This window comes from Periophthalmus magnuspinnatus, chromosome 6, assembly GCF_009829125.3.
Source record: "Periophthalmus magnuspinnatus isolate fPerMag1 chromosome 6, fPerMag1.2.pri, whole genome shotgun sequence".
NCBI lineage: Eukaryota > Metazoa > Chordata > Actinopteri > Gobiiformes > Gobiidae > Periophthalmus > Periophthalmus magnuspinnatus.
This window is the reverse complement of record NC_047131.1, coordinates 20,095,802-20,108,343: the sequence shown is the minus strand read 5'-3', so window position 1 is coordinate 20,108,343 and position 12,542 is coordinate 20,095,802. Positions and strand designations below refer to the sequence as shown.

General features: G+C 38.9%; 2 protein-coding genes across 4 annotated transcripts in view; both read right to left on the bottom strand.

Moving 5' to 3' along the window:
- Positions 1-12,542, bottom strand: part of LOC117371856 (protein mono-ADP-ribosyltransferase PARP6-like) — a 218,056-nt gene that overhangs the window by 13,851 nt on the left and 191,663 nt on the right. The window lies entirely within an intron of this gene.
- On the bottom strand, positions 9,580-12,220 carry lmo2 (LIM domain only 2 (rhombotin-like 1)). The gene is made up of 3 exons (XM_033967939.2): positions 11,566-12,220; positions 10,503-10,718; positions 9,580-9,860 (listed from the first exon to the last, which is right to left on the bottom strand). Exons 1-3 carry the CDS (start codon positions 11,604-11,606, stop codon positions 9,635-9,637), a joined length of 483 nt encoding a protein of 160 aa, XP_033823830.1. The 5' UTR covers positions 11,607-12,220; the 3' UTR covers positions 9,580-9,634.

The following is a 12,542-nucleotide window of genomic DNA, read 5'->3' as shown; positions in this document are numbered from 1 at the left end:
ATCTTAAAACAGCCACATATTTTTACAAACTTGAGCACTTGTCATGACATTGAAGTACCTGCCCATTAAATGAGGATTATTTGTACTTCTGTCCACATTGTGTATTGTATGTTCAGACCATGATAATTGTGATTGTTCAGGTCAGAATAACTGTAAGGATTTATGAAAGAGATTTACTCCAAAAAAGTAAACTTAAATGTAAAAGGCTTTGCTTATGTGACAAAATAAAATAAGGAGGTTTATTATTCAGTAAGTTTGATTCCATAAAGCTGGTTATATAGTAGATTATGTGCATTCAAGAATTTCATTGTTGTTGTAAATTGTAAATGGTAATCGTAACATTAAAATCTGATATTGTGACATTTGTTAACTAAGCCCATTATATTATTATGATTTCCCCTTGTTATGTGTTTGCATGTTTTTTGTTACTATTAATATGATTTCCCCTTGTAATATGTTTGCAGTAATCCGCCAATGCACATTCCAAGTTTGTGAATTTTGTTCAATGACAATAGCAACAAAAAAAAAGACGTATTCTGACACTGACTAAAATATAGTTTCACATGGAAATATTACACATGGCAAATATATAGCTTATAAAATGTCCCAACTCTTTTTTGTGAAATTTGGCCTGTGCTCAGTTGCTCCATACTTCCTTTGCAGGGTAGAATTGCCCAGAAAGCTGATAGAAATCTGAAACTTGAAGGTCCAAATGTAGTTAAAGTCACATCCCCTGGCCGTACCCGTAGCTCTCGGTCTACAGCCAGTCTCCATCGCATAAATAAACAGAGAGAGGAAGAGCAGCAGTCCAGAGTGCCCTCAAAGCCTGCTCTTGTTAAAGCTTATGGGTCACGCCGCTCCAGCCAGGCTCCACTGACAGCCCTAATAGAGGTCGGTCTGGTGACGAGACATGAAGACCATTAGAGCACTTCAAAGTTCACCCCTACAATAAGGACCAGGCGATATGGGGCAGAGAGGACATGGGGGCAGACACAGTATATATATCTACACTATTGTTTTTTTCAACTATTGGTCAGAATATCAGTGAAATACATGAGTGAGTTGCAAATTTTTGGTTTCATTTTTAGTACAGCAGCTCGATCATCATATCACCTTTCACTGGAAAATGTCTTGAAAGTAAATCTGAAATACTGGCTCACAATAGGTCCCACTTGGGTTGAAAAATAAAGACACTGAAAGAATAATCAAGTGGAGCCAGACTATTGTCATTTATTTTAATTCACTGATGTTGCCGTCCCTGCTCTTCAGTGCACTTAAAGAACGCTGGTAATAACAGCATTAATTATCTTTAATAGGCTTAATAAGTACTTAATTAATATCTCAACCTAAAATATAACCTTAACCCCTTAATAAAGTACTATGCATGGACCACTTTTAATAATAATTTTGTTCATTATGAATTAAGTCTTTCTTTATGCTTTATTAGGGTAGTAAATAGTCTAGTTATTATAAAGAGAGACCGGAACAATGTTGTGAATTATGGCACTATTTGGAGTTGATGAACGAGGTAGACACATAATTGTATTGTTAAACTTTCATGTGCAATGTTTATGGCCTATGTCATAAACATTGCACATTGTTTCATTGCATGCACTTGGTGTTGGTAATGTTACTTAATAAGTACAAGTTTTGCATTTTAAGGTGGAATATGTAACTTGTCTGGTGCAGGGTCTGCCATGTGCTTCTATGTATTCCATTAGTTCTGGGGGAAAAGAGACTACCAGCACTGATGTATGGTATTAATATCAGTGAATAATGCCATATTTATCACATAGAGATATGAATTTGAATGTCATTTATGTTTTTTTAATCAACTCAATTTCATTTGTAACATTACAGAAATTAATAAGATGTATTTCTCTCAGCCCTTTCCTGGACTCTGGCGTGAGACCAGATCTTCTCATGTCACATTTTATCATGAAGCTTTATCATTACTGTACAGTGTTCCTCCTTAAAGCTCAAACTATGGAGCACATCTGCGGCTTTATAAATGTAATGTTGCATCCTCCACTTCAGAGTATGTTCTAATAAAACTGAGTGCCAGGAAGTCAGGAATTTGCAGACTTTTCTTCCAGGTGCTTTGGGTGTTTTCCAGCTAGGCCAAAAAGACATAACATGAGACCACTGATTTTGTAAATATGCAATTGATCACAAATATGTCTGTCTGATATTATATATCTAACAAAGCAGACAAGACAAACAGCAACAGCAAGCCCAGAAGCTCAGGAAGGTATAAGCCTTGATAGTTTTAGCAACAGGTGTTCACGTCTGACCAATGTGTCATATGTCTATTGAGATGTGGAAACTATCAATTATCAATACATGGCAAACGCTTATGTAAATGAATAGCTAAACCTAAAGTGTATTTAACAGTTCTACTAATTATTACTTTGGTGTTATATTACTTATACCAGTAAAGAATCTGTCTATAGTGGTAGTTTGTGAAGAAATGTTCTAAAAACAAATCCTTTATCTATATCATCAAAACACAAAATTTCATATAAATGTATGGACAATTTATAAACAAGGAAGCTGTTTAACCCTGTCAGTTTAAACGTTCATTTAACAAAATAAATATCTATGTAGCCCCTCAGTTGTCCAGGTGTCATCTGTAGTAAAAGAAAAATTTTAAATCTGTCAACTGGACAAAAAGTTGTAGGAGTGAACACATTTCGCTGCTCATCCAAGCTTCTTCTTCAGTTTTTAACAATATAAAGGTGACATATTTTTAAATTGCCTTTTAACTACTATTAACTTGTGTTTTGTGGGCCTTTGGGGTTATAGTGTGGTTGTTGTCTATCCAGCACGTAATATTATAAATTACTCCAAAACTGTCAGTTGTCAAATGCTGTGAAACTTTTGTGCAACAGGTAGTGCAATCTGTCAGATGCACTTCAAGTATTTGCTGGTATGATAATGTAAAATAAGACAAAGGCAATAAAGCACATAAACCTCATGGCACATTATGGAGCATGTGCATTATGACGAACTGAAAATAACCCACCACTCAAACACCAAAAAGCTTTACTTGGCATGTCTCCACACCGAAATGAAAACCATTTGAAATTGCTCAAGTCAACACACATTAGTGGGCTGCCCTCTTCCCTCACAGTGCATTCGAACTTTCTTATCTTCTTGTGTTTCTGACCCACTTCACCTCTCTGCCGCTGCATTTGTCTCTCTTGTCTGGACAATGTGCTTCCAATTATGAGTCCTGTGAATATGGGGCAGCCGTGAATCATCCCTGTGATTTATGGCACGCTCACGTCTAACAGTGTTCAACGCTTTTTGCACAAGTAGAGGGCCTCCTGCTGCAAAGGGCAAAGGTCAGAAACACACAGCACTTGACCTCAGTGGATTGGAGTGTGTGAGGTCACTACAGACCTGCGTGATGAGCAGGTTGGTGGTTCAAATCCTCGCACTGTAAAATGAGGAAAGCAGTCACTCAAACGTAATCATGAATACATTTTTGTGGATATTCTATAGCAATTTACTTTTTCACATTTTCATATTTTCAGTTTTTTGACATTTTAGATGAAAAACAAATAAAAATTGTAGTTGACTCATTGGTACAACCACCAACCTTTGGGCTCAGGGTGAATGCTTCCAGCTTCTTCAGCACATACTGCTTGTGACCTACCTTGCCTCCAGTGACTGTATACTGGCATATGAATGTGTGTGTGTGTGTGCTTTTGTTTCGCATCACAGGTAGAAAAGCACAATATAAAATGTGACAAATTTCATATTATGGAGGCAGTGTGCAAACCTGTCTCTGTTGTAATAGCACTAGCAGCAACAGTTCACTTGTATTGCTGGATTATGGTACTGTGTAGACAGAGACACGCACATCCAAAAACAGTTAAGCCTGCATGCTGAGTCCAAAAATTAGTAGAGCCTGTAGAAAATGAAGTAGATCCACACAGAAATTCTATGGCTTTCCCAATCATTTTATTTTTGATATCACAACAATGTGATGTTTCGGGTCAGAGCCCTTCTTCAGACATGGTCATTACGCAATATCTTTACTTTATTCTTATGTCTAGGAAAATAAAACGCAGCAGCAACATTAAACCCCAACATTCCGACAAAAACAAAATATGGAGAAAAAAAATGTGATCCCACTAAAACAAAAAGATATCCCTCAGTGTCAGGACTCCCCCCCCCAAGACTACTCTTAGTCCTGTGTAATGATAGTGCTCTGTGGCGGCCTCACATGGGTTAGCGGGGCCATTAATTTGTAGACATCAGCTAAATGTGAGTCGTGTGGACAGAGACCACATGCTTCTGCAGTGACTCACAGGGACAGGACAGGGGAGTGATGCTTGAGGAGAGGAGATGTCCCATGAGATTCATTTCCTGTCCTCCTCCAGCTATTTCCTGTCTGAGGATGGGACGTGGTGTTGTGGGCACCATACCGAATTTAACATGGGACGTCCCGGTCAAGTGTAAGGTCACGGGGTCATGAGGCAGGGACAGTTATTATAATTGAAAAGAATGGTTTATTAATTTAATGTGGCAATCTGGATTAGGGCGGCTTAGATAAAGAAGACGTATTCTTTCCAAGGGTGTTTAGAACTAAAGATATGTAGATTTTACGTTTTGTTCATTGTAAATTGCAAAGTTGATCTATAAATAGGTCTACGGATTCCTGTTCAAAACTTCATAACTGATCAGCCCAGCCTCTTTATATTAGCATTTCACTGTACAAGCAGCAGATTTAGGTGAGGCTAGGTGAAAGCAAAGATTTTCCGAGCACTTTCTGAGGGAACACCATTTTTACATGCCTAATATTTCCCCTTTAAAAACTGGTGAAATAATAAAATGTCATAATGATAGGCTTATGTCTTGTTGAGTGTACAATAAGTGCTGCATATAAACAGTAAACCACAAATCCTTTTTTGTTGTATTCATGGTGGTTCCCAGTTGCTTGTGTAATAGTGTGTAAAGCTCAATAAACAGCTTGCATTGTAGTTTTGGAATTTTCTGCCAAAGCAACACTTTCTTCATACTTTCTCCCCCCCAAAAAAGAAAAAAAGAAGAAAGAAGAAATATTAATCATATTTCAAATCTTGTGCATGCGGTCAAAGTTGATGTTTTGTTTTTATTGTAGGCCTATGTTCTGTGATGGCAAAAAAATTTGAATGAAAGGTGAGTCATTTTATTATTGTAACTTATTATGGCTTACAATGACATAAAACTGTTGTGTTCTGCTCTATCCCATAATTCCATCAAAGACATATTGGTTATTAGGTCTGTGACTTTTCTGACAAAATCGCATCACTGTGAGGTTAGTGTAGAAGTGGCCAATGCTGAGACACAAGGCTGTTGAAAGTTTGTCCAAATCAAAACAATATTCACTAACCCACCCTTATTATTCCACTCTCAAAATGTTTGCTTACGTTTTTCAGTTGGTTTCGTGGTCTTTAGCTGATGTAGTTAGTTTGGCTCATGCTTCACTGCGGCTTGTGTCTTCTCTCTCTGGACTTTTAGGGCCCATACACATTATTTTCTGATTTATGTTGAATAATTTCAGCCTTGGAATTGCCAAACTCGACTGAATAAAAGGTAAAACTTAGTTGATTCATGACATCACAAGGTAGAAAAGAGCATTTTGAGCTTTGGTGTTGCAGACAGACTAATAATACAGGGTTATTTAAACATGTGCAAATGAAACTTGAAAATTCAACCCTAAATGTATTTTTGAGGAGGTTTCTAATATAGTGAAAAGGTCACAGGAGTCGATTTTGCGTAATATATGACCTATGGGGGGGCACAGATTAGAGTTCTCAGTCTAAAAGAATTAGAAAGACAATGTATACATAATGCTTGTAATGTCAAAAACATAATAGAAGTAAGTGTATTTAATCTGTAATCATTACTGTTTTCTTTTATCAGCAGAGGCTATAGGCAACATGTATACATTCTTAGACCTTAGACCTGTGAATAGGCCTGTCATAATCATTACTGGATTTACTGTTCAATGAAGGATAGTTGGAACAATATATTATGAGGCTCAACATTTATTGTGTGTACATTTTCTTTGATATAGTGGGTTTAGATTTTTTTTATTATTAGCCTATGTTTTTTTTCCCCTTTCTTTTGGAATACACTAAGTTTAGAGCTGTAGGCAGTTGAGTAAGTCATTTCTATCGCTAATTATTAGTGGTTCACTGGGATTATCTTGCGATTGTTATTGTGTCAGTGTCATAATGTAGTTTCAATATCGTTTATCGCAATATTACTCTGTAGTGATATAATCGTGCTTCAAAATGTGTTATCGTAGCAGGCCTAACCTGTGGGAAACACTGCCTAACACCTTTCACATTACATAAACACCACACAAAGAACAAATGCAGGTTTTATGTCCCGCTCTGGCTTATTACATGCAGGAAAAAGCGTCTCTAATTCCTCTGGGAGATGGAGCAAGTTGTAAATCATCAGGCAATGAAAGTTTCCGGGGTAAAACAAACTGAGCGGTCCACTCTGTCTCTCACATCCTCCATCAGAGCAGCAGGAATTTTTATGAGGAAAGAAGAGACAAGAGGCGTCAGGACTGAGAGCTGCAGGATACAGCAGCATCCCCACTGAGCAATCACAAGGATTACACTAATCTAATCATTGGATTTTTATTTGGTTACATTTGGTCACACAAATTTGTGAAGTTTTACATTTAAAGGAGCACTGTGTAACTTTTCTGGTGAGGAGTCTGAGGTGTTATTGCTTTACTTGGAAAGTTCCAGAGTATAGCACTCTACCTCCATGAAGACAACCAGGGCCAAGCACATGGTCGAACACATTCAGAGAGCATATTTTAGCAACAAAAACACCTATGATAAAAAAGCATGATATTTTAATTTCTGTATTATGGAACATTTCAGGCAAAGCAATGTCATCTCCACAGAGACAAACAGGTGTACAAAAACCCTCCAGAAAAGTTGCATAGTGCACCTTTAAGTCAGTAAGGAGTCAATGAGCCACAAGAGGTCATAAATCAGAAACCTGTTCTTTGATCCTGACTGTCCTAATCCTGGATAAATATAAACTATGGGTTCTAAATAAATAAATAAATAAATAAGTGTTGGGCAGTAATGATTTACATAGGCTAACACCTTTAGCCACAAAAACAGATTAACCTGAAAAAAATAATGATTGTCAAACAAGAAATATTAGCCTTGCCCAATTTAACATCACTTTTATGATTATTATTACTCTGTGGGAAACCGCAAATGACCAGTGCCAATGTCTGTTTGAAACATTATTTCTAGCCTACATAATTGCCAAAATGAAAGTGTTACGAATTGAGTAGTGTTAATGTGGACGACAGGCGCCATCTGCTGTTAGAACTCGATATTACATTGAAGGGAGAGCTATGAGATGTAGTCTGATTTAATGGCACAGGCATTTTGACAAATACAAGCTGTAAACCGCGGTGGGCTCTCCGTTCAGAAAGTCTCCTCAGTTTCCATGAGCGCAGCTGGTTGTTTTTAGCTGTAGCCGAACAGGCCCGCAGTGGCACGGGCACAGTGGAGATGAAACAGGCCTCCTCTCGGCACACAAACACTCTGCTCCTTCACTACACTCCCGGCCTTGTGCGCAGCTGCTCAGGATGACACAAGACTTTATTGAGTCGTGCTCAGGCTGATTTTGGGCTCTGGCAAAGCTCAGCCCCTGGGCCAGACCATGTAGGAGAAGGCAAATGGCCCAATGGAAGACAGGCTTCCCCTGGCTGATCCCGGGACGCTCTGTGGGGGGCGTTCATTGACTGTGGGGGCGCTATGAGAAGCAAAGGGTAAATATTGTGAAATGTAACTGGGCCACCTCTCTGTAGCCTATAACCCTTCAGACCTTCAGTTATGTTATTTTATTTACAGCACAGCATCTCATCTTTAAGGCTACATTGGGATAGAGCCAGTTAAAGAGGAGATATCAATAGGCTGTTAAATAATTCTTACAAGTTTGCATGTATGATTCGTCTTGCTTCTAAATTTCCTGTTTATTCCTGTTCCTACAAATTCCTATTATGGAAATTTTCCAAGCCCCAACAGTTTTGCAGCGTATGGGCCTATCCAACCTACAGCCAATTCTTCAGTGTTTCACATGAACAACTCCTACCAACTTGGAGATTTATCAATAGACCACCTGTATACCTTGCATATTAGGAATCTCAACAAGAGGACATATCAATGTATCTTTTACAATGCTACAAACAGTACAGTACAAACAGCTACAAAGATTTAGAAAAGAGCCTCTGGACCTCACACTGCTGCAATGTGCCACTGCTCCTGACAGCTGACCCTGTGGCAGTGGGTGAAATGCAGAAAAACAGTGACCAAAGTTTAAGATATTTGCATTGTTTTTACTGTTTGTGGATAATCTCATAACAGCTTGAGTCTCCTGTGCATCCTTGTGTTTTGAATTGCCTCACACTGAGTGACTAATGCAGTGTGGTCAGCCTCTTGTTCCTGGACTCACGCGTCAGACCTCCGCACAGACACATTCACTTAGAGCTGCTGTGGTGGTAACATAACTGGGGGTGGCATCATCTGGCTGTGTGGTTGTCTCTGCAGGAGCACACTTTGTGACCATAGACTGAGTTGACACAGAATTACATGGGAAAGGACAAGGGACAGACAGCAGCTTTGGACACAGTGAGCTCCATTTGCTATAACCAGCAAACTCCACTTGAAGGTAAGCTTTCTGGTGACATCTTGTGGGTATAATCGGCAAAGACATTGTGCAGTATTAAATAAATCACACCCATTAAAGGTGCACATTGTGACATTGGTGGTTGACCACCTGCTTGACTTGGCCAGGAATGTTGCACAGAATAACTTTGAATATTTGTATTTTTATTTCTAAACACACCTTTTAAAAAATATTCCTGCTGTGAACGTGCTGTCTTACAGTGACCAGTGGCTTAGTAGTGTCACCTGCCTGTCTCTATGGAGGCAGGTATGTTTATTGCCATAATAATATATGGCAAAGCAATAACATTTCTATAGACGCAAGAGAGTGATAGACCTTGAAATGTTACACAGTGCACCTTTAAAGTGGGCAATATACCAAAAATCCTTGTTTGTACAATTGTTTATTTTTTGTACAAAAGAAAGGAAGCACTTTCCAATGGCATCCAATTTCCTGCCATATTTGTGTGTATAACCCATAACCCATTGAAGCAAAACTTAAATTACTTTTGCCTTGACACTCAAGGGCATTCAATCAGGACTATAGAACTTCAGATACAAAATTTTAGTCAAGTCCAGTGAGCAACTTGAAGTACAAAAATATGTTTGCTTTAAACATTGATATTCATCATAAAATCAACAATTCCTTTTTGTCCAGTGATTCCACTCAAACATTTTGTTCACAGCAAGCTTATATATATATATATTTAAAAAAAAAAAAAAAAAAAACTCTACAAAAGGTTATTGCATTTTTACATATTTTTTGCATTGCAGTCATTGAGATACTTGTGAAAGCTGGTGCACTTGTCATTGGTGTCCAGTAGAGAGCGTTGTTGAGCTATAGCTGCCCTTGTTCCTATAATAAAGCCTGCAGGAGACTTTAAACTGTCTGTGCGTCCCATTAAAAGCTTATAGGACAGCAGGATGTCCTATACCAGGCCGTTTCCATTGAGTTTAGTCCACTCAAAGATGTCCTGTTCACACACTATGTCTGAGTTGATGAGCAGGTAGCGGTCGCCCACACAGAAGTGCTTTTGGCAGGCAGCACATTTGAAACATTCCAGGTGATATACTTTGTCTCGCACCCTCATGGTCATTTCAAATGCTCTGATCCTCTTCTCACAGGAAGCACACAGCCCATCCTGTCCAAAGAGTCTACAAGATAAGATAACATTAGATAGTGAGGAAAGTGCAAGTGCAATATCACTTCTACTGTACTATCAGGACACTAAGGCTTGAAAGCTTAGAATGAAAAATATGAAATCTTTCAGATCAGATGCATAGCTAAAAAGGTTGAAAGAAATGAATTTCCACATGTTTAAAACACAAAAAAGCATAACATAAACCTTTTTGATATAAGGGTTTATCAAATATTAAATATATACAAAGTAGTTGTTATATACTTAGCAGCTAGTGAATATAGGTAATAGCATTAATTCATGTTCATAGTTAAATATTGCTCAAAAGGAAAAGTCAGGATATAATATTAGCCCTTCCTGAATTTGGTTTGTGGTTGATATCTCTAATTATTGGGTCTATCCACATGAATCAAACACTGGCACAAGCTTTTCTGTCAACACTAATGAAATAAGGTGACACTGGATTTATTTAATATATATTTACTCAAAGACAGATGTTGTCATTTGAAAGAACATTTTCCAGATTAATATGGCAAAATTGTAAGCCGAATATCAAATTTTTTAAAAATGAAATTAAAATTATGGCCTGTGGAAACCTATGGATACGGTCTCTAAACTGTAACTAATAATGCTGGTAGTGGCCATGGATTCTTCAAACCTGAGGTAATCTCTCCTGCAGAGTTTCCTCCCCAGTTTGTAGTAGAGTCGTCGGCCCACCTCCCCGAGTCGGCAGCCGCACAAGTCGCAGCTGAGGCAGTCCTCGTGCCAGTATTGCTCTATGGCCTTCAAGAAGAACCGGTCCCCAATGCTCTGCTGGCATCCCCCACAGGTCAGGAGGGAGGGGGGCATCTGCAGCACCTCGTCCACCGGTTCTCTGAAAACAGTTATTATTTTGTTAGACATATTAAAAATGGGAGTATTGCACTGGTATATTGTTGCAGAGCTTATTAGAGGGACACAATATGGAGGAATTATACACATTTTGCCCCTCAACTTGGGCACATGATATTTCTTACATTTTTTGATTTCCTTTTTTATTATACAAATTAAATATGGCATTAAACTTGTTAATTTCCATGAAGACAAGCAGATGAAGCTTCCAGGCTAAGATAAAGGTCAGACATGCAATGGGGAGACTATATATATACTGCATGGTTTTCAAGATATTTTTTGCACAAAAAATAAGGGGAACTTAAAAATACAGTGGTATAAGGTCCTCCACCAGCTTGTTTCTATGGAGATGTTATTGCTTTATCTGGAAGGTTCCACTCTACGCATTAAACTTATCTATGTTGCATGAATTCCATTACAGCTATATTTAAAGTGTGTAATAACAATGCCAAACAACTATACAATTGAACTTCATGTATAGCCTATGCGTTGGAGTGATAAATTGTGTCATTCAACTCTGGGGTCATCTCTTGGCGCACAGGAAAGAGGAAAGGGAAATGGAGAGTACATCATGAGTCAGAGTTGTAACAAGAGAGATTGGCGCCTTCAACACCAGCTATGAGGTAACTTGATGATAAGAAAACAAGTTGAAACTACCACAAATGGCTATTAATATTTACATTATAACACACTGGGTAACATGTCCTCAAGGTTGCATCTAGAATTTATCAAAGTGCAGTGTACACCAGCAGTAGTAGGCTGTTTTTTTGTGTCCATTGATGGAACAAACATATATCCACTATAAGCCCATGTTATTATCGGTTACTTACTCATTGGCCTCCAGTGTCTTCCTCTCTATAGTGGACGTCATTTGAAAACCTCAAGTCGATTCGATGAAGACAATAATGCAGCCTAGTGCCTACAGTGCGCACACAGACAGTGAAGGACTGCACCTGCTCCACGCACGCTCTCCCGCAGACGCACCCCGATGTTCGCACACAGCTCCGGCTCCAGCGCGACAATTCAAGAGGCTAGTCAGTCGAAATGGCCGCAAGACAAGAAGTGTTGTGGGTAGAGGCGGTAGAAGGCAATGTCATTATTTCCTGAGGCCGTGACACCTCCAAGTCATCAATTCAGACAGCGCCTGAATATGCACTACCCAAGCTTAGAGCATCTCGTTCGTTTTGGGTATTTCTGGACAGAGTTGTCAGTGGTCATTCTCTTCCACGTAAAACCTGTGTTATTGTGAAGCATCGTGGTATAAATACGTGGGCCCCCCCTTCGCTCTGTCTCTCTGCCTCTCCCTCTCGTGTTTCTCTTTTCCTGCTCACGACTGTTTGACAATGGGGGGAAATGGGTCTTAAAGCGACAGCTAAACGGGCCTGGCCTGTCTGCTCGTGCGTCTGTGGTGCGTAAAATGGGTCGTGACTCGTGACTGAGGCTAATGGCTTCATTACATGCTCCGTTAGACTAAATACAGACAGCACCAGAGATAAACTATGATATGACCGGTTACTAGTAGACTTTTTCCCCTTTTTTCATAGGCTGGGTGGCCCTGGCTTAGACTACTTTGGCTCTTGAATTTAAAACAAACAAAACCTACTCTTACACAGGCTATAGGAACAAAATGTAAATAAATAGGCCTAAACAAAGAAAAACAAGGCTAGACCTAGTTAGAATAAAGTATGTATTTACTCCCTAAATAAAACAGGTCTACGATACTCTGAGCACAATTCCAAATGTTTTCAGTTGCACCCTACTGTGCCATGAGGATCTCAAGTTATTGTCTCTGGCTGTGGAACTTTTT

Coding starts and splice junctions, on each gene's coding strand:
- lmo2 (XM_033967939.2), bottom strand. CDS start 11,606: ATGACGTCCACTATAGAGAGGAAGACACTGGAGGCCAATGA. Junction 10,719..11,565: donor AAGACACTGGAGGCCAATGA/GTAAGTAACCGA, acceptor AACTGTTTTCAG/AGAACCGGTGGACGAGGTGC. Junction 9,861..10,502: donor TGCAGGAGAGATTACCTCAG/GTTTGAAGAATC, acceptor CTTATCTTGTAG/ACTCTTTGGACAGGATGGGC.